The 25091-nt window shown below is 39.7% G+C and overlaps 3 protein-coding genes across 4 annotated transcripts in view; 2 read left to right on the plus strand and 1 right to left on the minus strand.

Annotated features, from left to right (window-relative positions):
* The window catches only part of LOC119553633 (solute carrier organic anion transporter family member 74D), a 28779-nt gene extending 6212 nt beyond the window's left edge, over positions 1-22567 (plus strand). For both annotated transcript variants that reach the window (XM_037864108.1, XM_037864107.1), the window contains 7 exons: positions 10289-10322; positions 17346-19001; positions 19403-19766; positions 20546-20730; positions 20791-20934; positions 20994-21170; positions 21792-22567. In XM_037864108.1, the coding sequence (XP_037720036.1) occupies positions 17624-19001; positions 19403-19766; positions 20546-20730; positions 20791-20934; positions 20994-21170; positions 21792-21973 (2430 nt within the window). In that variant the 5' untranslated portion in view covers positions 10289-10322; positions 17346-17623 and the 3' untranslated portion in view covers positions 21974-22567. The remainder of the gene's footprint in view (positions 1-10288; positions 10323-17345; positions 19002-19402; positions 19767-20545; positions 20731-20790; positions 20935-20993; positions 21171-21791) is intronic.
* Positions 2267-2969, plus strand: LOC119553634. The gene has a single exon (XM_037864109.1). The coding sequence runs from the start codon at positions 2542-2544 to the stop codon at positions 2887-2889; it is 348 nt and encodes a 115-aa protein (XP_037720037.1). The 5' UTR covers positions 2267-2541; the 3' UTR covers positions 2890-2969.
* Positions 22568-22682: 115 nt separating the features above from the next.
* LOC119554945 (U4/U6 small nuclear ribonucleoprotein Prp4) lies at positions 22683-24751 on the minus strand. Its single transcript, XM_037866055.1, has one exon. It carries the CDS (start codon positions 24637-24639, stop codon positions 22963-22965), a length of 1677 nt encoding a protein of 558 aa, XP_037721983.1. The 5' UTR covers positions 24640-24751; the 3' UTR covers positions 22683-22962.
* Positions 24752-25091: the final 340 nt, after the last annotated feature.

Consider the following 25091-nt stretch of genomic DNA (forward strand, 5'->3'; position numbering starts at 1 on the left):
CCAAATGCATTTAAAACAACAAAGATTAATGAACTATGCATTATTCTCTTAAAAATGTAAGATTAAATATTTGGTATATTTTAATAATAATGAAGAATTTAAGTCAATTGGTTTCCGAAGAAATTCGAAAGACCCTTACATCCGGAAGGGACTTCGAAGTTCACTACATCCAACAGATATGTCCGCCCTTGTGCCTCCTCTTGTTCATCTTAATCTGCATTGCCCTCCTTCTTCTTCCTTTGTTGACAAAGTTGAAGAGCAAAACCACACAAAAAGGGGCAGCCGCAAAAAGTTGCCCATTTGCGATTTCAGCACACAGTATTTTACGGCTCTTCTCGTCGTCATATTTTTTGGCAAATAAATCTTTTTAAAAACAACAGCGAAACACCGACACATACCTACAGAAACCGGCGGATATACAATGTATGTATGTGGATATGCATATGTATAAACGCATTTGTCTATATAAAATCGTATCATCGCCGCATATATAATTTATTTTGAAAGCGTGCGTACGCCACGCATTTTATGCCGCCTGTCTTTTTGGGCCTAGACAAATGGCTGTCCCAACGGCAAACACAGCGATACATATACCATATAGACTTTCATTCAATGAATTTTCATATTTTTTGGCTTAATTGTTTTCTAGCCGAGAGGCCACCGAATTCTCGGGGAGATCTATAAAAATTTACAATTATGACTCGGCAAGATATCTCAGATATCGACACGTGTCTCTGAAGTTTTCTATCTTTTTCTCCGCTTCTTTTTCCCCCATTTCGGTTTCTACTTCACATTGTGTATACGCCCCGTGGGCCCGGAGTAAGTTTTGTGAGATAAATAGCCACAGGTGACAAAAGATGTAAATGCACAACTTGATATTCAATAGATAAGGCCACAGTCCAGTAAAGTAAATGAAAGAAACATGGAGCCGCAGAAGCGAGGCGTACCCATGCAAAAACTTTCACCCGCAAATGATCTACGGGCCGAAAGAAAGACTTTCGCATTGAGAGCGCTCGCCGGCGGTACGCACATCTAATTACCGCACTCGAAAATGTGATTAGAAATCAGTTCTCGTCGCCGAAAAGAATCGAGAGAGTGCCACAGCACTCGGCAGAATTTTATAGTACCTACATACATAGTAATAGTACTTTCACAGCTGTTCAAATTCAAGTTCATGGCGAGATTTGCAAGGGTTTCGGATTCGATTGCGATTAGGCATTCATATATGTATTCCCCGGTACTCGGGTCTCGGGTACTAATCAGTGACGCTGCGTTGATAACTAATACGAAAAGCGTACGATCCACCGGCTCTATAATGAATCGTGCGTGGATCGCACGCACAGGAAAACTAAATTTTGATTTCTTCGTTTCTGTGTCAACGAACCCATTTGAACTAAATTCTCTTTTATGATATTTCGGTTTTTTTCGACTGATTTCTTGTGTTTTTTTATTGAAAACTTTCGGGCACGCCGGTGCGTGCGGCGTTATCTTAAAAAAAGTCTGTTGCGTAGGCCGATTCGAATGCGTTTAGAAAAGAAAAGTTATGGCAGAGCGCGCCCCTCTTTCGGGTCGATTAGAAACCAGGTGATTGCGAGTGATATCAGGCGGGAATTTACATATATTGAGATATTTTAATCAATCTATTAATATTACACATTCATAGGAGCTAGTTCCCACGATTAAAACGATAACGCGCGCCATTTAAAACTAACTATATCATTATAAGTCCCAGGCTGCTTTTATTTAAGGTATTTTATGTTATCTTAGCTATTTTCAAACACCTTAACATCTAAATTACTTTATTTGAATAATTATGGTATTAAGAAGCCCACAGAATTAGGAAAATGTTCTTGAATTGAGAACATTTGTTCTTAAAAACCGTGTCAGTAAATTTGTATCAATGTTCTCAATATTGAACGAAATGATGAGAAGAGAAAAGTTAAATTGAGTTAATTTAAGAATTTTTTAATAAGTGTACACTACTTACTGGGCTAATAGTTTGGTTGTTGAGATATACAATGTAAATATAAATGTAAATTCAACTTGATTCAAGCACAATGAAAACATTTTCAACTTTAGAAATGTAGATCCATTTTTAAGAACATTTTAAACTAAGATGAGAACGCCTCTTAGTAAACATAGCTTTTTCGTTATTTGCAGAGATATACTTAAAAAGAAATTGTGAACAAAATTCTTTCGAATTAAATTAAATACATTAGAAATAAGTTTTGTGTTTAGTTATAGATTTTGTAAGTGGTCACCCTCTCATGAGACCCAGAATGGCTTGATCTTCTTACGATTTCTGTGTCATCTCAGATTGCAAGTTGCAGTTCCCTGTTATTGTCATTTAGCGCTGATAAGAATCCCAGACGGGGATGAACCTAGTTAACAAAAGCATCGCCCCAAGCTGATAAAGAACGGTGTGATTTCAAGAATAAATCCCCGCCTATGTGAATCCCATTGGGATGTTTTTCGATCCTATAAAAACGCGAACCACCCTTGGCTCACCATCAGTTTGACTCAACCAATTAGACAGCAAAGATGTCCTCCAATAAGTGCGGAATCGTGATCCTCATCGCCTGTTGTCTGGTGGCTCTGGTGGCCTCTTATCCTGAGCCGTATCCCGAGGAGTTCTGGACCAATCCCGAGAATCTTCTCGAGGAGGCTCCTTTGGTTCGCCGTGCTCGATCGCCGGAGGGTGGTTCCCTAGTCCTGTCCGCCAGCAAGGACAACCAAGTGGGTCGGGAGGCCAGTCTCCAGTACAACCACAATCTGTACTCCAGTCGCGATGGGCGTGGCAGCATCGACGCCTACGCCCAGGCCAGCCGGAATTTTGACCACAATCGCAACAACTACGGCGGCGGCATTCAGGGCACCTGGCGTTTCTGAGCGGGAATACAAGTATTAAATTGGTCACAAAATGATTCATGTGAATAAATAAATGTGTTTACCAAAGCGCACTTTACTCAGCGGCTCTTGTTGTTTTCCCATTAGCGAGGGATCCTCCTCCGGAGTTCGAGATCCCAACGAAACCCAAAGATCTGTGCCCCTGACCAAAACAAACAGTAGCCGATGCATTGGCTATTTACTCAAAGTAACTCAACTGAAAAGACACAACAACGGGGAGCAGAAGTGAGGGAAATATTAAGGAACCAAGAGCTGTTTATCAAGCTGAACTGCTCACACTCTTTCTGGGACTTCAGATGCTTAAAAGATTGTTTTTCAATGGTATTTTAGTTGTCCGAAATATAAAGCTTACAACCTTTAAAATCGTTATTATAAAAGCAATTTAGTTGTAAAATAAATCAAAATAAGAAAGGTTTCATATAATACATTATTTAATTTTATAAATTTTATATATTATATCTCTTAAAATTCTTTTCCTATTATACTTAAAAAATATTTTTATTAATTTTAATATTTTATCAGAACTTAAAGTCTTCTCAAGTCATTTTTTTTGTAAAACTGTGAAATATGCTGAAATTATTTTCATATTATATATTATTATATTTTAATCATTTTTGAATACTTTATTGGATCTAATACTAACGTTTTTTTATAAAACTATTTCATTCGATCAAATATCCAAAGGAATCACCTTTAATAAGGAGCCGTAGGTCTTAGTCACCAGCACTTGAATCTTATACATTATAAATTATATCAAATTTTCTAGTTTTCTAAAATAGATCGGTAATTTATCTTTAATACTTTTCCTGACTACTGAAAATACCTATCTTAACTTAATTAAACCTTCTTTAATACAAGTTCATAAACATTCCCCGTCGGTTGCAAGTTGGCCGGGTAAATTCGGCGTACTCCTTATGAAGTGTATGCCGAGAAGTACTAAAAGTCATGAGTCGTCGCCGGGGTCAATGGACTTCTCCTTCGCTGCTGGCGTCGTTGTTGTGTAACCAATAAAAATTGATTCTGTTGCGTGTGTGCCGAGGGGCGGCGGGGGCGTGGCAGGAAGGGGCGGCGAATTACGCACACTGCAACACAATTGCTCGCACACACACGTACAGTCGAGGGTCTGTTAATGCAATTGGGGGTTGCTGCATTTATCGCTCGCTTTCTTGGGGAATTCTTATGGGAACCCGTACTACATCTATATCTCCCGGTATTTGGGTGTGTACAAGGCACACACATATCTTTTAAACATATATATATCTATGTGTGGGCATGACTAAGGGTAATTACTTTCGCTTTCCGTTTGCTCAGCTGGCAAATCAATAAAACCGGCCGACGCAAGTCAAGAATACGTTAAATACTTGACCCCCTTGCACATTTTTCGGGAAAGCCGCTGCCTATGTTGTGGCAACAAAGGCGTCGTTAATGAAAAGCCACGAAAAAGGAAAAGCAATGCCTGGAAAATGACTTTCCATTTTCATTTAACAATAAGCAATCAATTGCAAGTTCATGGCACAGCTAACGATCTATTAGAAGAAAGTAAAAACAAGTAACGAAACCCATGCGAGGCCGAGGCAGAAACAAAAGACACACACAGAAAACCCAAGCCGACGAAAAGCGACGCCTACACAGGTAGGCCAGGTGAGTTGAGTCCAGGTGAGTTTCCAGGTGAGTTTCCAGGTGAGTGCAGCTGTCAGCTGTTGCTGTTGCCAATCAGTGCGAGCGGGACGGAGACGGAGACGGAGGCGGCGACGGAGATGGAGATGGTGTCTCAGCCTCGACTGGTTTTCATTTCGGCTTGGAAAAACCACACATTGGCATTGCCCCGTTGCCATTTTTAGTGGCAAAAACTGACTGCATCATAATGAAAGTGAAATGCATTGCGCAGATGGCGATGGCGATGGCGATGGCAGTTACCAGATGCAACACCGCCAGGCAAGTAAGTCAAGTGCAGCAGCAACAGCAACAGCAGCAGCAGCAGCAGCAACAGCAACATCAACTGCACTTGTTGCAACATGAAGTGCCGACTGAAACGCGGAGCGGATTGGATCGTATCGCTGCGGATTGGAATGTGCGCGCGTCACCGACATCTCCATCTCCAACTCCATTTCCATTTCCATCGCCAACTGAATTCGGCACCATTCAGTTAATTGGCTAAATGCGAAAAGCGCTAAGCAAAGCACACACTTTGCATGCACCGAAAAAAAATTGATTGAATTCGTAAATACTTTTTTTTTAATATTCCGAAATCAATAAATAGATATTGATAAAGTTAGGATACTAAAGACCTTAAGGCCTTATGAAAAGTTCCCGAATTTTGACTAACTGAATAGGTGATTTATATTATAAGTGTAGAATTTTTAAAATAAATCCAGCTAACTGAATAGGTGATTTATATTATAAGTGTAGAATTTTTAAAATAAATTCAGCCAGTTAGTATACTAACTACAATAAATCATAGGTGCTTAGCACAAAATTTCTATGCTGTTTCTGGGCTTAAAACCTACTTTAAATCTAACATATGGATTATAGAAACCAGTTTAAAGCTTTAATTTAGTATGATTTTTAAAAGAAAAAAATCTCCTTGATAGTTGAAAGTTAAATTACTTAGTTTTTTTAAAGTTTTAGTATTGTAGGTATTTTCAAACATATAAAAAAAGAAAATCTTCTTAGTCTTGTACATAATAATGAAGTGAATTCTTCACAAATATTATTGAAAGCGAATCCATGTTTTTTGCGGTGTATGCTCTGGATAAATTATGTCAACAGCATGTACCGTACCCGTACAATGTACAACTTACAATGTACATTGTACAATGTACATGCCTCCATTTATAGCCAGTGTTCAATGTCAGATCGGCACCGAAGGTCGTTGTCGGATGCAACACGCGGGTTTCATCTGGTTTCTTCGCTCGGATGTTTATCTCCATCGCCAGCATGAATATGTATCAGCATCTGCATCTGTATCCGTATCTGCATCTGCAACTCGTGCCAGTGTGTGAGTGGAGTTCTGGACCAGTGTAATTGATTCGAATAGCATGGAAAACTTGACATTGAGACAAGCAATTCGCATTGTGGTAGGACCACGATAACTTAACCTTAACCACACATACTTGCAGAAAGCAAACTATAAATATATCATATCAGGAAACAAGATTGCAGACTAACTGGAAATGTTATAAGCATAACAACATTGTGAAGTATCAATAATACCCTTAAAAACCGAACTTTTAAAACTAAATAGTTTTGCAATAATAATTTTAATGATATAGGGTTAAGAAAAAAAGTCAGGGTACCAAAAGCTAAAAATATAAAATCATTTTATATTACATGCTTTTAATAGTATGTGTACCATCAAAAATCCTCCAAATAATTGCATAAATTCATCGAATCACCTTTCGTAGTGGCAGTTTCTCCCGCATATTTTAGGCGCATGCTCGACTCAATCAAGTCACAATAAATTAACCTCTATTTGTAAGCCAAGTGAATAATGCGAATAGCTAACAAACAGACAGCTGAACACAATGCAACATCAATTCACTTTTTTTTGGTCACATTTCACTGATTTTGAAAGTGAACGTTGTGGCAGGCGGCGGCGGCAACTGGCGGAATCACGATTTTGTGGGCAGCACAAATCTCTCCATCTCCCTCGGCAGTACAGTGGGCACGGGGTATGGTGAATAGGTGTTTGCAATTAAGTTTTGTATTTAAATTAACTAAATATAATGCCAGGAGTAAGCATTTTTACAAGTACTTTTAATTGAGATACTTTATAGTTTAAGGTTAATTCTTATCGACTTGTTGGGCTTGCTTTTCTGCATAATTAGAATGACTTAATGAATATAAAAGGTGAATAGTTGCAAAAAGAAGTTTGCAACTTAAGCGGCTGCCTGTGCAGTGGATATTCCTACTGTTTTTATTGGCAACTGCGTGGGTGAAATCCAGCAGACATAAATTTGGCGTCGTGTAGCTGCCGTTTTTACTTTTCCAGTGCGAGCAAATGAAGCGAAACGTGGGTTACACTTTTTTCCATTTGCCTCTGCCTTTATTTATTTTATTTCATCTTTTTTCTATATTTTTTTTTTTTTTGTATTTTTTCGGCATGCATCTACAGCTGCATATCTTTTTGAGTTACATATTTGTAACGTCTGCGGCCGGATAGACAACGAGGTGGATGTGAATGTGGCTGAATGGAGCTGCGTAGGCCGCTCTGCATCAGGTTGACCCAGTTTTCGCTTTCTGTCTCCGTTTTGGCATGGGTTTTTTTTTGTGATTTTTTTGTGAAAATTATACGATTTGCAACCCGCTGCAGACTTGTCCCATGTTTGTCCGTTAATTTATGGCACTAGTTGCAGCTCAATCAATTTAACACACATTCGTCTCGATCCAATCGCAGCTGGCCAGGGCACTTATTCAATTAAGCGCCACGTAACTCTGCCAGCACAATGCAATTGCTCTCGGATTCCTACTAAACTAGTTTCTTATTCTTGTCACTTTTGTGGATATCGCACATTTGATACAATGAAACGGATGCGACAATGCTGGAAAGGGCAGTAAAGTGCAGAGCTTTCGATTATGATTGCATACTTTGAGCCAATGGGCGTATACGCGATGAGGTTACACAAATAGATAATACGCCATGTGTGACAAGGTGGTAAGGCTCGATAATAACCCTACAAAACCTTTTAAGTCACTTTTGTAATGTCAAACGATTTATTGCTTCCTCATAGATCAAATAAAAATTCTAAAATCTAGCAAAACTCGTTTAATCTTAAATATGTGAACCTAATAATGCCCCACATATAGGGTTTATTTTTAGTAATCCATAAATAAATACAAATAGTAAGTTTCTTGATTTATTATAACACTATCAGCAACAGATAATTTGTATACAATTAAAAGCACTTTTAATAGCTTTTGTATTAATTGGTCTATTAACCATTTAAGTTGGTATTCAGTATCAAATGATAAATCAATCTAAATTGCTATTGAATAGTAAATACATGTATATTAGATTATTAAGTAGTAAGGATTTTAAATTTGATTGCATGAACATATTTCCCCTTAGACCAAACTATTTATAGACCTGTGAATCACTTCTAGGACACACCCAACTTAAAAAGAAAATATATGCACCGCGGGTCAACAAATGAACACCCCCAACTGCTTGCCAAATGCCCAACTTTATGACAATTTTCTTTGGCCATTAAAAAAGGGGAGTAGCGAACTGCATCAGACGAAATACAATTTGAAATTGGCCATTGCAATCTTGGCCACATGCCATTCACACGCACACACACAGCGAGAAGCAAACACCCATACATTGATAAATGGACAAGTCAATGCACTTTTCGCAAACTCACACACACACACACATATACACTCTGGGAAAACCAGAGAGGAAGAGCCAGAGAGAGCCACCGTTAGTCGGCTGCCTGTGTGCGTGTCTAGATTTTGCAATAATTTCGTTTTCATTTCGAATTTGAATTTCGTTTTCGTTTCGCCTCCGGAGCCCTAGTGCTCTGAAAGTACGATTGTTTTCAAATTCACTTTCACTAATTATGTCATCATAAGACCAAAGAGACCGCTCTTATTGTAAAGAGCTTGAGGTTTTATATCTTTAAGATTGTCCCATTCCTTTAATTGCCTGTCTAGACGAAGGAAACCCCATCGTCTGCGCAATAAGTTTTGTATTGCCTGTATTCCTTGGGCCCAACCTCCTGCCTTTTTTTTTCTAACAGAACTTTTCTTAGGTTTTGCCAAAAAAATAAAGCTTTTTGGGGTGGTAAATTCTTTGGCTGGCTTTCCCCGCCTCAGACATTTATATTTTTGTTGTCCTAGGTCCGGAAACTGAGGAAAACAGGGGATGTAAATGAGAGCAACGGATGAGAGAGAAATTCACGCATATCTACGTGAGATTTCCAAACGCGAAAGATGATTTACTTTTCCATCCCTAACAAAGATTTCTTTTATATATTTTAAAAATATTAATATTAGGGTACAAATAACAAGAGCTTAAATATTTGGTTTACATTTTACAAACATTATTAGATGTTTTTATTCCAGAAATTTGGTTTGGTCTTGCTAAATAAAAAACTTTAGATATAAGTAAACTAAATTCCGTTTATACTCATCTTTAAAATGATTTAATTTTTTTGTTAACTTAAGTTTAAGATTTCCTATTTAATATTGTTATCCATCTGAACCAAATTGACAATATCTTAAGTCAACATAAGATCTTTTTAATCTACTACTATTTCTTGCAAAAAGTGCATCAGAAAGTGCAAGTAAACAAAGAGATTTCCTGCTCTCTTTTTCTCTGCGATGCACTTCCTCTCTTTCGCGAAGAGCTTTATGCAGCCCGTTCTCTGCTCTTTCGCCAAATTATTGAAATTGCACAAAGAAAAGTGAATCGAGAGAGCGGCATTGCGATTGTGTAAGTTTTACATGGATGCATGCAGGCAAGAAACTTGTTTTCTTTTTTATGGCCCGTAATTCGAGGTTCTTACCGCTGAGGAGGGGATTGCGATTGAGGTACAAAAAAGGGGGATTACCACCCCTAGGTAGCGTAATTAGAGCAGTTATGGCACACACACAGATGCAGTGGAGCTTTGATTGCAGAAGAGAGTGCGCTGCACTCGGTTGGCTGCGCCTGTGTGTGAGTGTGTGACTGACCTATCTCAATGCAATTTTGCTTGCCCGCTGCACTCACACACACACACACACACACACAGGCAGAGTCACACCAACAGGCCGTTGTGCTCATTTATCTTTTATTTTTATACAATTTTTCTTTTTTTTTTTTCGCCAAGGCGTCAGCATCTATTTTTGCCTCAGCCAAGATTTGCATTTTACATTTATTGTACACTTTGCCCCCATTTAATGGGTTTTCCTGTCTCTCCTCGTTTCGCATCGCTCTTGTTAATAAACAATAATGTTCGCTGCATTTTTTTCACACGCATTGCAGGCGCTCGAAAATTGTTGTTAATCGGTCTGGCTGTAATTGTTATGACCCAACTAAACGCCGTGCTCATTTACACAAGTAGTTTTAATTACGGCTGATTGTATATGGGTACAACTTTATGACGCCAATTTTATGGTCATAAAATTCTAGAAATAATTAACAGCCACAATGTTTAATAAGTAGTTGGCAAAAGTTGTGTAAGGATACTTTAAAACATTACATTGTAACCAACATTTTAAAATTTTTTGATTAAAAAACATATAAAAATACCTAAGAAATTAGGAAGGTTCTAAAAAGTCTACCTATAAAGAGTAAAATATTTATAAAACTTAAACAGAAAATAAACTAGGGTATAGTTTTTATTAACCCGAAGCTTAAAAATATATCTAACTTTTTTCACCTTCTTTATTCTTTCAGTTACCAACCGAAGAAACTCAAGCCTATGAAAAATGTAAGTTGACAACAAAAAATGCCCCATTCCAAGTTCTTTATAAGTAAACAACTAATTTAAAATGGAACGCCATAAAAAGTCAGGCGCCAAAAAGAGCTAAGAAAAAAACACGAAAAAAGACCAAGTGGAAATTTACAAACGCCAAAAAGTTGAATAAATAAAAAATTACAAACACGCACTCAGTGAAAATTATGCAGGGATTTTTTGTTCGTTAAACAATTGAAATTATTTTTTGGGGAGCTTTGAGAGGCGAAAAGAACTTGCTAAGTACTTTCGTAAACAAATACTCATGAGTAATGAAATTGGTTTTGTATCTAGGCGTATTTTTAACGTTCTATATCTATGTAAGCCCGTTTTCTTTCCTCTGGGAGCCACTTGACACTTCGAGTGAACTAACTCCCAGAGCCAAAACACTTGAAAAGACCATTGAATGACTATTCCTCTGTCTGATATTATGTAAATGAGTCAAAATTTCTGCGCATGACGAGGCTTAGCCGCATAATTGGTCGCTAATTGAAAAAATCAATGCAGAACCTACAATAAATTATGCTAAATTAGCCGGTCTCGAAGAGGAGGTGAATCGCCCAATGACAGTTAACAATTTATAAAAGTTCAATTAGTCCCGTAACGGTACTACCCGACCGGCTGAGCATTTAAGGCAGGTTAACACCTCATCCGAAGGTCCACCAGTTGCAGTCCTGAGTTCCAAAAGCCGCTTAAATCAGCGGGTCAATCAATCAGACAGAGGGTTCTGTTCTGATTTAAATTAAGAATTTTTTGGGCTTTTGAAACAAGCTTTCTTTTCTCCTCCCTGTCAGTACAGTGGGTAAACATTCTTTAACAATTCGAGTTAGCACGTAAGTTACATTGAAATGGAATAGTAAATATTAGTATATGCATATTTTATTCAAAGATTTATATTACAGATAAACTTAATATTTAATGTAAGACATATTACATTAAATGATTAAATTTGAAAATGAAGATATATAATATTAGATACTTATTTTAAACTTATTATTAAATTAAAAGAGGAAATTGCATACTTAAGTCAATGTTAAAAACCTTTTTATAATTATATAAGACAAATTAAATTGTTAATCTTTGGTTTTACTTCGCATTTATATCAGTGATCACTATTTATTATTTTTTATAATTGAAGTCCTGACAGATAAATTAATGTATCAAGATATTTGAATAGCTTGAGATCAACAAGACAGGTAACAAAAAGATAAGGAAAACGATTTTAAAACCATTTTAAAAGTATAGGAAGAGCACTTTAAAATGGTATAGTTCCACGGTTTGCCCGAAATGACAAATGTAAGCTGTTCTCTGGCGATGAAAAAAGCAATCCACTCGCATTTATTCAGTACCTTTTGTGCGTACCTATATCGGTGTATCCAGAAGGGAAATAAATGTCTTTTTTTCGGCTGCGTCGAGAACGTCACGTCAGCGCCATGTACTGATCTTCGGGCGAGATATTCGGGGACTTGGAGGATTGAGAGCGGCTACCAGTTAACACTGGACTCCGGGTCCAACTCGCACTTAATGCAGTCCTCTTCGAATGCTTTTTTGATTGCATTTCATTAAGTTTTTTTCCCCCCCGATTTTTTTGTTTATTTTGAATTTGTTTCGGCTTGGACTTTTGCGGGCATTTTAAAAATTTATGCACACTTGGCTGCCATTTTGAGCTTGTTAATTTTTCTTCATTTTTTTTTTTTGGTTTCGTTTATTTTTTGTTTTACTTTGGTGTTTTTACCTTTCTCAGACTTTTAACAAGCGCCGTCAAAAAGGAAGTTTTGTTTTTCGCCAAAATAATGCGCGCATAAAGAAAAGAAACTGCTGTCCAAAAAAGTATTTTGTACGCACTCAATTGCAAACGAATAAATTGACTCACATGAGCAATTTCGAAAATATTATATGGAAAAATGATTTTACCCTTGGTAGCAATCAAGTAAAAATACATTTTTCTGAGATATTATTGTTATAAACCAATTTTAAATTCAATTTTGTGGTATTCAATCCTAAAACACTTCAATAAATTATTCCAGTTTCACCAGCTGCTTATAATATTTTTTAAGTATTTTTTGTCATTGTTTTTTTGGTAAGAAAGCCACACCCTTTGTGTTGCCATGAATCATGTACCTCATATTGTATCTATATGTACCAAATTCAGACGTTTTACATGGTGGTTCCAGTTTTAAGTACCGAAAGACACATGCTTAAGTATCCGCCTACATGTGGGATTTTTATGGTATCTTGATCGCATTGGAATACAATTTTTATAAGCCGAGATTTGCCGCTTGAAAAGTTTTATGACGATTTTATTTGAAGTGTGGTGATAAGAAATTAAATTAACATTTTATAATAGGATTAAAGGAATTACAAATAAAATAAATAAATTCAAAATTGATTCACGCCTGTTGCTGGGCCAATAATGAAATAATTTCGCTTGCGAATTAGGTTGAAAAATTATAATGTATAAAAACACTTCGTATATAAGTGGGCAGCATCGATTTATATTATAATCGTTTGTCACAGCCACGTTCCGAACTTTTTGTTATTGTTTGTGTCTGTCCAACAGTTTGTTTACACAATTCGAGCTTCTGGTTCAAATTTCAGTTCTCAATGTGAAGGTCAAAGTCAAAGCACAATAAACGGATACAACTGATTGGTCAGCGAATCGGAGACCCTAGGGAATTGAGTCCAGAAAATGACTCAATGTCTGGGAAAAAACAAGAATAAACAAATAAGTGTCTTGCATTTCGAACATTGTAGATGGGCAAACATAAAGCAAATTCCCGGCGATTAATGAGCATTTCTTCTCCGCAATATGCAGCTTATAAAAGATTCCATTCGATAGCACGGGTTCTTAATCGTTTCTATGCTAAAAGTGAAATGTGGAAAAACCACTTTTCCAAGCTCTTTTCTGCAGGTTCGACTACAACTTCGACTTCAACTTGGACTTGCAACTGGCATCTGTTGCTGGTCGAGTGTGCAATTTACTTTCAATGCCGCTTCTAGCCATTGTTGGGGCTTTCTTCTTTGGCTTTTGGTTGTGGCTTTGCCACTTGTTTGTTGCCATGTTGCTGCTGTGCGGCGATGTTGCTGCTGTCAGCGTCTAGTCAGCACGTTGCCCGCGTGTCTGGTTTTGTTGCATGTTGGCATGCAGCAGCAGCAGCAACAGCAACAGCAGCAACATCAGCCACTGAGCTGCTTGGTATGCAATTTGCAATAGTTGCGCTTGCGCAATTCAAATGCTCACCGATACACTGCCATCGGCTCATGCACACACATAACTCAGTTACGTAGTAGGAAAACCGAAGACCAAAGACGGAAGAGGGAAGACGTGTAGCAAGTGGCCAGGAAAACCGGAAAATCCACACGTTATGAGCAGAGAAAAAGTGCATCTCCCCCTTTTCCTCGCCAGCTCTACCATTCTTGTTACACTAGACAGCAAGGGAGGGCATCTTATATTATTGGGATTTAAGGAAAATAAATTTATAGATTTATAATAGCAAAAAACAATAAATAACCAAAAATAAAAGCATACATTCCTGGTTTCCAAATTTCACAATGTCATAATAAATATTATATTATGTCCCAAAAACCTTTAGTTGCCTCAGACTAATATACTCTGGAAAATTGCAGTTTCCAAAATTAGTTTTAAAATAATTTAATCGATTGCTAAAAGAATTTATTATATTTAGAATATTTAATTCTTACAAATCCTCAAAAATCAAATCATTATACCAATTACGTATAATATATTAACATTGCAAACATAACCTTATCATCATAACCTTATATCATTTAGAGTTTTTAAAACTCTTCAAAGTAATTAAAATGCCCCATTTGTACTGCGGTGTAGGCTCAAGAGTTGATTTTCTTACAAAGTATTTATGATGATAGCTGCGGGCCCAATTGAAATGGAAACCTCTGCCACCATCTACATATCGATCTCTCCTAACCAGTATGCCCCGTATCTCGAATACAGCTGGACGGGCCTATCCTCATAGATAGTTTCGTAAACGGGTGGCTTAATTGCATTTATTATGATTGACACTGATAAATCGGCAATCTTTGTCTGTCACTCGAACACTTGCTGCAAATTGAACAATTAACCAGCCATCAGGCCAAATTAAAGGCAATAGATGGTCAGATGGTCGTCGGGGTCTTACATAAACATCTGGCGATAGTTCGCAACCTGGTCAGTTGCTACCAGCCGGGTTCAATGAGCCCTGCCCGCAGCTAGAACCCCAGCACAACCCATACCAAAACCAAAGCCAAAACCCTAACCAAACAGGTAACTGCAGGAGTTCAGGTTCAGACCAGGGCCCAGCAAGTGCATCGGGATAGCTCCAAAGTTAAGACGCTTTTTCTGCATAGTCAGGGGGGGGGAGGATTACGCAGCGATGGCAGCGATAAGTGGCAACCGAGTACTAAAGTACTGGCTTTGTGGGCCCATCTACGTCACCAGTTAGATTCGCATAGAAGTACAGAACACTGTGGGAAAGTGTGAAACAGATAAGACGGGGAATTAAAGATACAGCCAGTGGCTTATCTCAAAGTGCTCTATTTTCTGTATAATGTTGGAAATTTACTCCGTGAGATGTTGTGACATCACACATCAAAACACATCTTCAATGGCTAAGCCACCCTTTAGTTGAAAACCAATTAAATTATGATCGATGGGTAAAACATTTATTTTTATCTTAGATCGAATTCATTTCCACAGACACTAAAATGTAAATATGAATGATCTGCGTTAGGGTAATAGAAACCAAAAAACCATGACCCTATGTCTGGATATTTGTAAGACTTTAAAATGTTTTTTTATTTTTAAAAATACATACATTTTTATTGTAGTTTCTTAAAACTTTATCACTTCGAAACTATTTCAAAGAGTGTGTTAAACTCCAGCACAAGCCAATTATCTGAATTCCAATCAAATAAATTATACAATTATAATTTCGAGTTAAAAGAATTCAGTTTTTACTAAATTATTACAGTTCTCTAAAAAATAGTTGGCTTTAAGTTGGCTCATATTAGCGTTGCACATCTCTAAAAAAACTAAATCAAAAATGCTAATTGAGCACGTGCTACTTCCATTCATCTCGAATTATTCATAAATAAATGTTCCCTCGACTCACACGCATTCCGATGGAACAACAGCGAAGTATTTCAAACAGAAATCAAAATCGCAAAATGCGCAATAAATAAAATCGAAGGAAAAATGAGAAAAAAACCAACAGCAGAAATAACAACAATTTCAAGGCCAAAGTTTATGACGCCTGAGGACCAAGATGGAAAAAATGTAAAGTACTCCAACATTTCTCTCCCCTTTTTTCACTACACAACTTATAAGTGGATTTCACACAGAAAATATACAACATTTTTCCGACTCGACTAAAAAACCTTGTTTTCAATATTAATATATTAATCAGTAAGCAAATTAACAATACTGGTATTTTTAAAAATGTAAGAAAAAGTTTTCATTTTAAATAGTTTCAAAACGTATGCAAAGAAAATATTTTTAGAAATACAAAATTAAAATGGCATTATATTTTTAAACGTACAGCTTAAATATAAAAGTAAAAATTATTTAAAACATTTTTTAGTTAATAAAATTAGTTCGAATTTACATTTCAGAATTTTTGTTACTGTAATGGAAAGATAATGAATTTTTTAAATAACCGAATTTTATTTTGTGTACCTATGTTAATATTTTTCTGCATTTGGGAGTGTGGGCTGGCAATCCCAACCTACCCTTAACACCGAGCAGAAATTTCACTTTCCTTATCAGCGAGGTCGGGCAGAATGATAAGATTCGCGAGTGCAGCCAGTCCATTGTGATTGCAATGAAGCCACAGCGGCTGTCGTCGCAGAAAGTGAAATTGAATTCAGTCATTGCTTTTTATAAGCCAACACAAACGCAAATTACTGAGTCAAAAACAAAAACAACAACTATTTAGAACGAAATTTGCGAATATTTGACATTGAAATTGTTGTGCAAAAAAAAAATAAAAAAACCAAAAATGAGATACGAGTAGAGGGGAATTTGGACAAACTGTTTTAATATTTGTTTTGCATATATAAATTTTGTATATACAAGCCGAGAGATATAAGTTGTTTCATACTTGTGTACTATATAATTTTCTAAAGTTGTTATAAATATAGCTGTGAGAACTAAATAGCCGGTGAATAGGTATAACTAAGCGCCTCGTGCGATTGTAATTCCATATCAGCTTAACCTTGAACTTTTTCGATTTTCTTATCAACTTGCCAAAAAAAATGGTGCAATCTAAAAAATTTGCAGCTTTTGCTAGTATTTTGTCGCATGCTGTTCACACGACTGCGTTTTAAATGCATGTGTATGTGTTTGTCGCTGATAAGGTGTGTGTGTGTGCTCGGTGGTTTTCCGATTTCTTCCCAGTCTTCACTGGGATTTCAGCGATATAGTTTCATTTAAATCGGAGAGTGGAGTGTAGCTTCAAAAAGATGTAAGTATATACATTCTATACTTACAACTAAATTAAAAATTGCTTAAAAATGATTATAGTGGGAGTGCTAATAACATTTTAACTTGGTGTACCTATGTATTTACAAAATATGATCTATACTAATATGACTGATGTCTTTTGTTATTTGAAAGTCAGTTTCTTGGTAGAGAGGGAGAAGACATTTTATTATTTAAGAACCTGGTTTCCTTTAAAAATTTTACCATCAAGATAAATATATGTATATTTTTGTAAACTTCCTATTCGTATAAATATTGAGTTACACCTACTGAAATATTTTTTGATATAATAATCTCTGTTATATAATATGATATTCTCTGTTTCAACATTGTTATGAATTAAATAATAATTATTATTATTATTATTATTAAATATACATTATTCAAGACTTTCTAAAATAATTTAATAATTAATTTCGACAAATAGGGGTTTTACCCTTAAATTATTTTTTTTGTCCTATCCCTAACCTTTTTTTAACACCCACTTCCTTTCATTTTTTCAGACACAACACTGCCATATTGCAACAAAGAATATAGAACTGTTATCAGAGACCAGATCAACCAATCTACCTCGTTTTCTGGGCCAATAAGCAAACGCACATTGAGTTAAATGCGAAACCCCAACTTTCCAATAGGAAAATGGAACGGGAAATAACCAAGACGACATAGAGGACATCCACTAAATCGTACCGCTGAGATTATACAGTTGAGATCAATAGAGCCCTCGAAAAAAGACCAAGGACCCACTTAGTTTTTTGGAAACCCCCTGGAAAAAGCTAAGATGACGAAGAGCAATGGCGATGTGGAGGCGGCAACCCAGGTGCAATCTCTGGGTGGAAAGCCCAGCAATGGACATGGCCCGTTGAATGGGAATGGCTATCACCAGAATGGCGGGCGGCGGGACTCCAGCCAGGCCTTCACACCCCTACTGTCGCAGCACAACAATGGCACAGCCACCAATAATGGGGAGGTGACAACCCTGCCACCCAGTACAGTACTGTACGAAAGCACTCCGAGCAACAACAATGAGTGGAAGGCCCCCGAGGACTTGGGCCAGCTGAAAAATGGACTCGGCAACCTGCTGAGCAGCAACAATAATGGCACTGGCAACGGGCACAGTCTCAGCGAAAAGTATGCCCACGAACAGGCCCCCCTAACTGGGAACTACAAGTTACCCCCTCGATCCAGCGAGTCCGAGGAGTCCGACTTCGATTCCGACCTCAATGGCAGCTCCTCCGCGGAGTCCAGCTCCAGTTGCGGCCTGTTCGGCTGCCGACCCAGGTGGGCACGGAGATTCGCCTCCACACATGTCTTCATGGTGGTCTTCCTGCTGGCCTACATCCTGCAGGGCATGTACATGACCTACTTCGTGTCCGTGATCACCACCATCGAGAAGCTCTTCCAGATCAAGTCGAAGACCACGGGTATCCTGTTGAGTGCCAGTGAGATGGGTCAGATATGCACGGCCATGTTGCTGACCTACTTCGCTGGGAGGGGTCATCGCCCCAGGTGGATAGCCTGCGGCATGGTCCTCTTCTCCATTGCCGCCTTCTCCTGCGCCCTGCCCCATTTCATCTTCGGCGAGCAGCTGATGCACTCCAGCGTGATCCTGCAGCAGCCGCAGTCATCCTCCTCCCTCTGGCAGGCGAATCCCAATCTCTGCACCCTGGGCGGCAATGAAACGCTCTCGGGCAGCGAGTGCAACGAGGAGCGCCAGCTGGAGCAGGCCTCCCACTCCAAGATCACCGTCATCGTGCTGTGCATTTTCTTTGGCAGCCTGCTGAGCTCCGGTATTGGCCAGACCGCCGTGGCCACCCTGGGCATTCCCTATATCGATGACAATGTGGGCAGCAAGCAGTCGCCCATGTACATGGCCGTCACCATTGGCATGAGGATCCTGGGACCCGCTTCGGGTTTCATTTTCGGCAGCTTCTGCACCCGCTGGTATGTGAACTTCTCGAATCCCGGCTTCGATGCCACCGATCCGCGCTGGATCGGCGCCTGGTGGCTGGGACCGGTGGCCATCGGCAGCCTCATGCTGCTGGCCTCCATTGCCATGTTCTCGTTCCCCAAGCAGCTGAGGGGCAAGCAGCAGGCGCAGGGCCAGGCGGCCACTCCAGCTGCCCCAGTCGAGCCCGAGGAGAAGCCCAAGCTTAAAGGTGAGTCATGGGAATTGTAAGAACTTCCTTATAGAGTAGAATTCATACCCAAAAAAAAAACGTTTCCATTAGTTCCCTCACAAAATTCTTAGACCTTTAACTATTTATATTTTATTATCATATCATATATTTGGTTTTGCTATTACAGGAGGACAAAGTCTATTTGAAATTTTAACAGATCATTTCTATAGAAAGTTTCTTTTTTTTCTGATTTTGGAGAGCATTCTTATTATTATTATTTTGATATTACCTATGTTTCTTATAAATATTGTAAAAGTATTGTTTTATATGTTTTCAACACATTACAGAAGTAGTCGAAAACAGAATATAGACTATCTGAATGATAACTTACACTATTTATGCTGATCTGTGATTTATCATTAACTTTGTTATACTACCAGACTTTCCAAAGACTGTGCGCCGTCAGCTGAGCAACGACATCCTGATGTTCCGCACCGCCTCCTGTGTGTTCCACCTGCTGCCCATCGCCGGTCTCTACACGTTCCTGCCCAAGTATCTGGAAACCCAGTTCCGGCTGGCCACCTACGATGCCAACATGATAGCCGCCTTCTGCGGCATCCTGGTCATGGGCATCGGCATCGTCATCTCGGGCCTGTTCATCCTGAAGCGGAAGCCCACTGCCAGGGGCGTGGCCGCGTGGATCGCCTTCACCGCCCTGGTTTACTCAGCGGGCATGATCATCCTGATGTTCATCGGCTGCAGCATGAACGACTTTGCCGGCTATAAGCCAAGCGATGGCAACAGGTGAGTCCTGAAAATCGAGTACTTTGAGTGGCCTTAGTATTCATAAAAACCCTTAAATATTATTAAAAAAAAAGAAAAAGTTTCTAATCATATCAGGGGGCCCAACCGACAGATATGATATGATATGATATTCCATAAAAATATTGTTAAATTTGTCAGTTAGGACTTAAGAAATAGGAATATCTATATTATCAGCCAATGACACTAGAAACGATTTTTTCCAAAAGTATAATAGCCTCAAAAATTTAATAATGGAGTTATTTTTAGATCACCAGTTGACTTGACCCTCCCTTAAGTGTTTTTACTAGATGTCTAATTATACATAGATACAAATGATACTTTATTTTATGATATTCCATAAAAATATTATTAATTTTGTCTGTTAAAAGCAATAAACAATGTTGTTTCGTACTTAGAAAAGAGTAATATCTATAATATAAGCCAATGACACAAGATACGATTTATTTTCAAAAGGATAATAACCTCAATTTCATCACAAATCCAATAATTGAGTCATTTCTGGATCACTAGTTGACTTGATCCTCCCTTAAGTGTTTTTACTCGATGTCTAATTATATTTAAAATATTTTTTGACATCAAAAATTCGAAAAATACTTAATTATTTAGAAATTTGACTAAAAGTCATCATTAATAGTAACCCTAATCCAAATATGGACAAATATTTCTAACAAGTCCAGCATCATTAAAAAATGATTTCACATACAACCCGAGGTCTAATTATTACTAATCCTTAGTTACTGACTTTTCCCCATCCCCAGTCCCGCTCTGATCGAGCCCACGTGCAGCGCCGCTCTCAACTGTACCTGTGATAAGGAGAACTTCGCGCCCATCTGCGCCGACGGCAAGATGTACATCTCGGCCTGCCACGCCGGATGCAGCAGCTCCTCGCTGCGGCCCAGCGACAATCGCACCCTCTACTCCGACTGTGCTTGCATTCCAGATGGTAAGATCTATTGATTTACCAAGATATCTCAGAGAACTTCAATCTCTAACCCACTTGCAGCTCCGGAGGCGGTCAACGGTTACTGTGATAATGACTGCAAGAACTTCATCTACTTTATACTGATCTTTGCCATTTGCGTATTTATGCATTCCACCTCCGAGGTGGGCAGCATGCTGCTCGTCATGCGCTGTACACATCCCAAAGGTAGGATTATTGGGATACGAGACCAGATGTTACACTAATCGAAACCTTGATCCCCGCAGATAAGGCCATGGCCATGGGTGTGATACAGTCGGCCATCGGCCTGTTCGGCAATGTTCCTTGTCCGATCATCTACGGCGCAGTGGTGGACTCCGCCTGCCTCATCTGGAAGTCCGTGTGCGGCAAGCACGGAGCCTGTTCGCTCTACGATGCGGACACCTTCAGGCAATACTTCCTAGGTGAGTCTAAAGAGGAGGAAGGGCAAAAAATAAATAGTATTATCTCATTTGATTATACTTTGGACTCTTGCATTTAATGGGATAAGCCTAGTTAAAGAGGTTCTTAAACTATTTCCGTAATACTCCCTTTATAAAGAGAAAGAAACCATAGTATAACCAAAGATAATATAGAGTATTTTATAGTCTACACATAAGCTAAAAACAATAAGGTCCGTTTTCTTATCCTTATGGTAAATTACAGGTAGGGTTTATACCTACAAAACCCCTGGAAATATAAAGTATATACATACAAAATATAAAGAGAACATATTCCTAAGTCTTTTAGTAAATTCGAATTAGAAAGTATTAATAAGTTGAAAAATTAAAAAATATTGATTTAGTGAAAAAATCTTAAAAGTAGTAATTGAAAGAAGTACGGAATCACTTGAATCACGGAATCTCTTTACAAATTGTTATAGGTTCTGAAGTAAATTTTAGATATATTGCAATACTTTTAACATAAATAATAGATAAAAAACTTTGTTTTTAAAAAATATATAATAAATCTGAAATCTCTATTAATAGAACTGATTGAAATCTTTATCACATATATTATTTAATAAAATTCATGTTAACCACCAGGAATCACGGCTGGCATCATGTTCCTGGCATTCCTGATGGACCTGGTGGTGTGGCGCAAGGCGCACCGCATCGACATCGCGCCGGAGGATCCCCAGGAGGGAGGGCCCACGCCCAACGGAAGGTCCCTGGAGGCGTCCGAGTCCAAGCAGCCCATCACCCCGGCGCCGGACACGACGGTCTAGGGGGAGCGGGACGGAGACGAGCCTTGCACCTGCTGCAAGATTTCCAATAAACGTTTACCTTAATTGTTAATTAGTTATCATTTTGTCTAGTTTGTTAGCCTAGTGCAAGAGTTATGTATTTAGTTAAGTGGCATCTTTGAGTGTCGGGAGACCTCATTAAAATCTACATTAGAACGCGCTCGTCCAGCCCCCCGATCCCGCTCCAAGTCCCTGCTCCATATTCTACATAAAGCCTATAAAATACGATTAGATTCTGTGTAAATCTCAGCGCGAAACGAAGAAATGAAATTCTAGACACTATCAATCTGCATGCAAGAGCGTAATTGAACGACAAAAACTAAAAGAGAATTATCGAGAATTGTGCGAACGGCAAGAAAATTGATAAATCCTTATGTGTAACTATGTGTAACAGCTATATCGCGATGTATGTACATCTGTAATTAATATATTAGACATATACATTTACATGTATGTATGTAATTGCAACCTATCTGTGGTAGTTAAATTTTAGTTAAAATTCAAATTAATTGTCTAAGTTTGTCATACAACAAAAATATACGAAAAGAAATTAAATGGAAAACTATATACAAGTAATAAACTAAGGTGTTTTTGGATTGGTATTCAAGAGGTGTGTTTGATGAGATCCCAGCGATTCATGAAAGTTGTGATTTTTTTAATAGTGTTAAAACCCACAAAAAACCCTTTGAAATTCACTTTTCTACCAAAAATGTGTTTTTTATTAACAATTTCAATAAAAAATTCTTAAATTTACGAAATGCAACATCGCTGCATCTGCCTTTCGCCTAACAAAAACAACAAATTGTGTTATACAAAACGAAAACTTGAAATGGTTGCAAGAACTGTCTTGGGCTATTGTCTCTGAAATAACAAAAACAGTGGATGAGTTAGTCGTGCCCAGCGGGCAGATCGCAAATGGAGATTGTCTGCGTGCGCTCACAGGCGAGTACAATAAAGTAATGGTATCAAAATCAGCTATCCGGCGACCACAGCTTGAATGTGCGGTCAAACGAAGTGGTGGCTATATACTGCGAATTGGACGCGATGTCCACCGAAATGACCTTGTTGTCGTGGCCCTGCAGCGTCTTCAGCGGCTGCCACGTCTTGTTGGACCAGATCTTGGTGGTCGAGTCGTAGGAGCAGGTGACCAGAAAGCTGCCGCACTCCTGCTGGTACTTCACGTCCGAAATCAGGTTGGTGTGGGCGGGAATGGTGTAGACGGGCTGGCGTCGCCGCAGGTCCCAGATTTTGCAGGTGTTGTCCTGAGACCCTGTCGCAATGTGGAATCCATTGGGCGAAAAGTCCACGCCGAAAACGGCGCCCAGATGTCCCTCCAGAAACATGATGCAGCGCCCAGTGCGCAGGTCCCACACCCGCCCAAAGGCATCCAGTCCGCCGGTGACCACGACACTGCCATCCGAATGATAGCTAAGGCAGTGCACTGGTTTGGCGTGTCCCTCCTGATGCAGCACCTCTGTCTTCTGCTCTAGATCCCACAGCCGCCAGCTGGAGTCGTAGCAGGCGGTGGCCAAGAAACGGCCGGACGGATGGAAGGCCACCTTGGAGACGCGATGCGGCATGTGACCGGTGATGTCTGCGATGGACTCCTCGTTGTTGAAGCCCCACAGCTTGACGGCGCCATCGTGGCCGCCGGACGCCATGGCCACCACGTTCTCCTCGTCCGCCTTGACTCCTGGTCGCAGAGCCACTCCGCCCACATAGCTGGCATGTCCGCGCAGCGTCTGCTTCAGCTCGCAGTCGGGCACGCTCCACAGCTTGCAGAGACCCGACCACGAGGCGGTCAGCAGGAGTGTGGAGTCCGCGCTAAAGGCGGCACTGCTCACGGGCCGTGTGTCGCCCACCTGGGAGCAGAGTGGAGCTAGTGACTGGAGCTTCTTCTGCATCTCCACCATCCGACCAGCCCGCGTGGCACTGGGCACCTCGAGGGCTTCGCGGGCCCGCGCCAAGCGATCCTTGGCCCGCGGCAGGGAGTAGTCCGCCAGCCAGAGGCGGGAAATTCGCAGGGTGTCGGGTCCCTCGTGATACCAGGTGGCCTGGTCCTGCTCCCGCTGCTGCTGCTTGCGCTCCTCCTCCTCGTACTGCTTCTTGTTGATGGCGTGCTCGCCCAGGCCGGCGAGAAGCTCTTTGAGACGCCTTCGCCGCTCCGCTGGTCCTTCGCCAAAGTAGCAAATGGGCTCGTTCAGCTGGCGCAGATTGCTCTTGATCTCCGTGTCGTCCGTGGAGACGTTGATCTGACGTGCCCGCTTCTTGCGCTCGAATTCCTCGAGGAGCGCCACCTTGTCCCGCTCCATTTCCGTCTCCAAGTCGAAGTAGTCATCGTCGATTTTGTTGGCCAGTGTGGCGGCAGTGGGTGGTGGGGCTCCCGCCTGCTTGGAGTTGCCCGTCTTCTTCGTCGACTCCTCGTAATCCTCATCGGAATCTATGTCCTCCAGTTGGCCGCCTGTGCCTGTTGTTGTTCTTGTTTCTGCACCAGACGATGCCGGCGTTCCCGCTGTTGTTGTTGTTGTTGTTGCTCCCGTCGCCCCAGACGCCGCGGCATTTTGCCGCTTTCGCTCCGACTCCTCGAGCGATCCGTAGTGGAGCGTGCGCTGCCGCTTGATGTACTGTATATCGTCGTCATCGGACATCGTGGGCGCCAGCGAGCGAGCGGTAAATAATTAATTTTAAAACAAAATTTCGCCGAAAAAACGAAGGAAACAACAAAAAAATATCGCCTCAATGAAAACGTTTTGCTGCCTAGTGTTGGACAACGCCGAGGGGGTGGTTCCAGCGATGGCACCGCCAGCCCATCGATATTTAGCACAAGATGCGGCGGACCCATCGATAGTTTTAGAACGACGAGGGGAATTAAAATATTTGTACTGTTTTAGAAAAAGGTAATTTTTGAAAGCTGTATTAATTTTGTTTACACTACTATACCATGTAAAATTAAAAAAAAACATTTAAAAATTTAGTCTTTATAAAGAAGCAATCACATTTAAAATATATGCTAGGAATTAAAAGCATTGCTTATATAAGATTTAATAAAAGCTTTTATGTATAACAATTAGTTATAATAAGTACCCACACTGGCCAAGAA

This window comes from Drosophila subpulchrella, chromosome 3L (genome assembly GCF_014743375.2).
Source record: "Drosophila subpulchrella strain 33 F10 #4 breed RU33 chromosome 3L, RU_Dsub_v1.1 Primary Assembly, whole genome shotgun sequence".
Lineage (NCBI taxonomy): Eukaryota > Metazoa > Arthropoda > Insecta > Diptera > Drosophilidae > Drosophila > Drosophila subpulchrella.

Excerpts from the sequence above, each read along its gene's own strand:
- LOC119554945 (XM_037866055.1), bottom strand. The coding sequence starts at position 24,639 with ATGTCCGATGACGACGATATACAGTACATCAAGCGGCAGCGCACGCTC.
- LOC119553634 (XM_037864109.1), top strand. The coding sequence starts at position 2,542 with ATGTCCTCCAATAAGTGCGGAATCGTGATCCTCATCGCCTGTTGTCTG.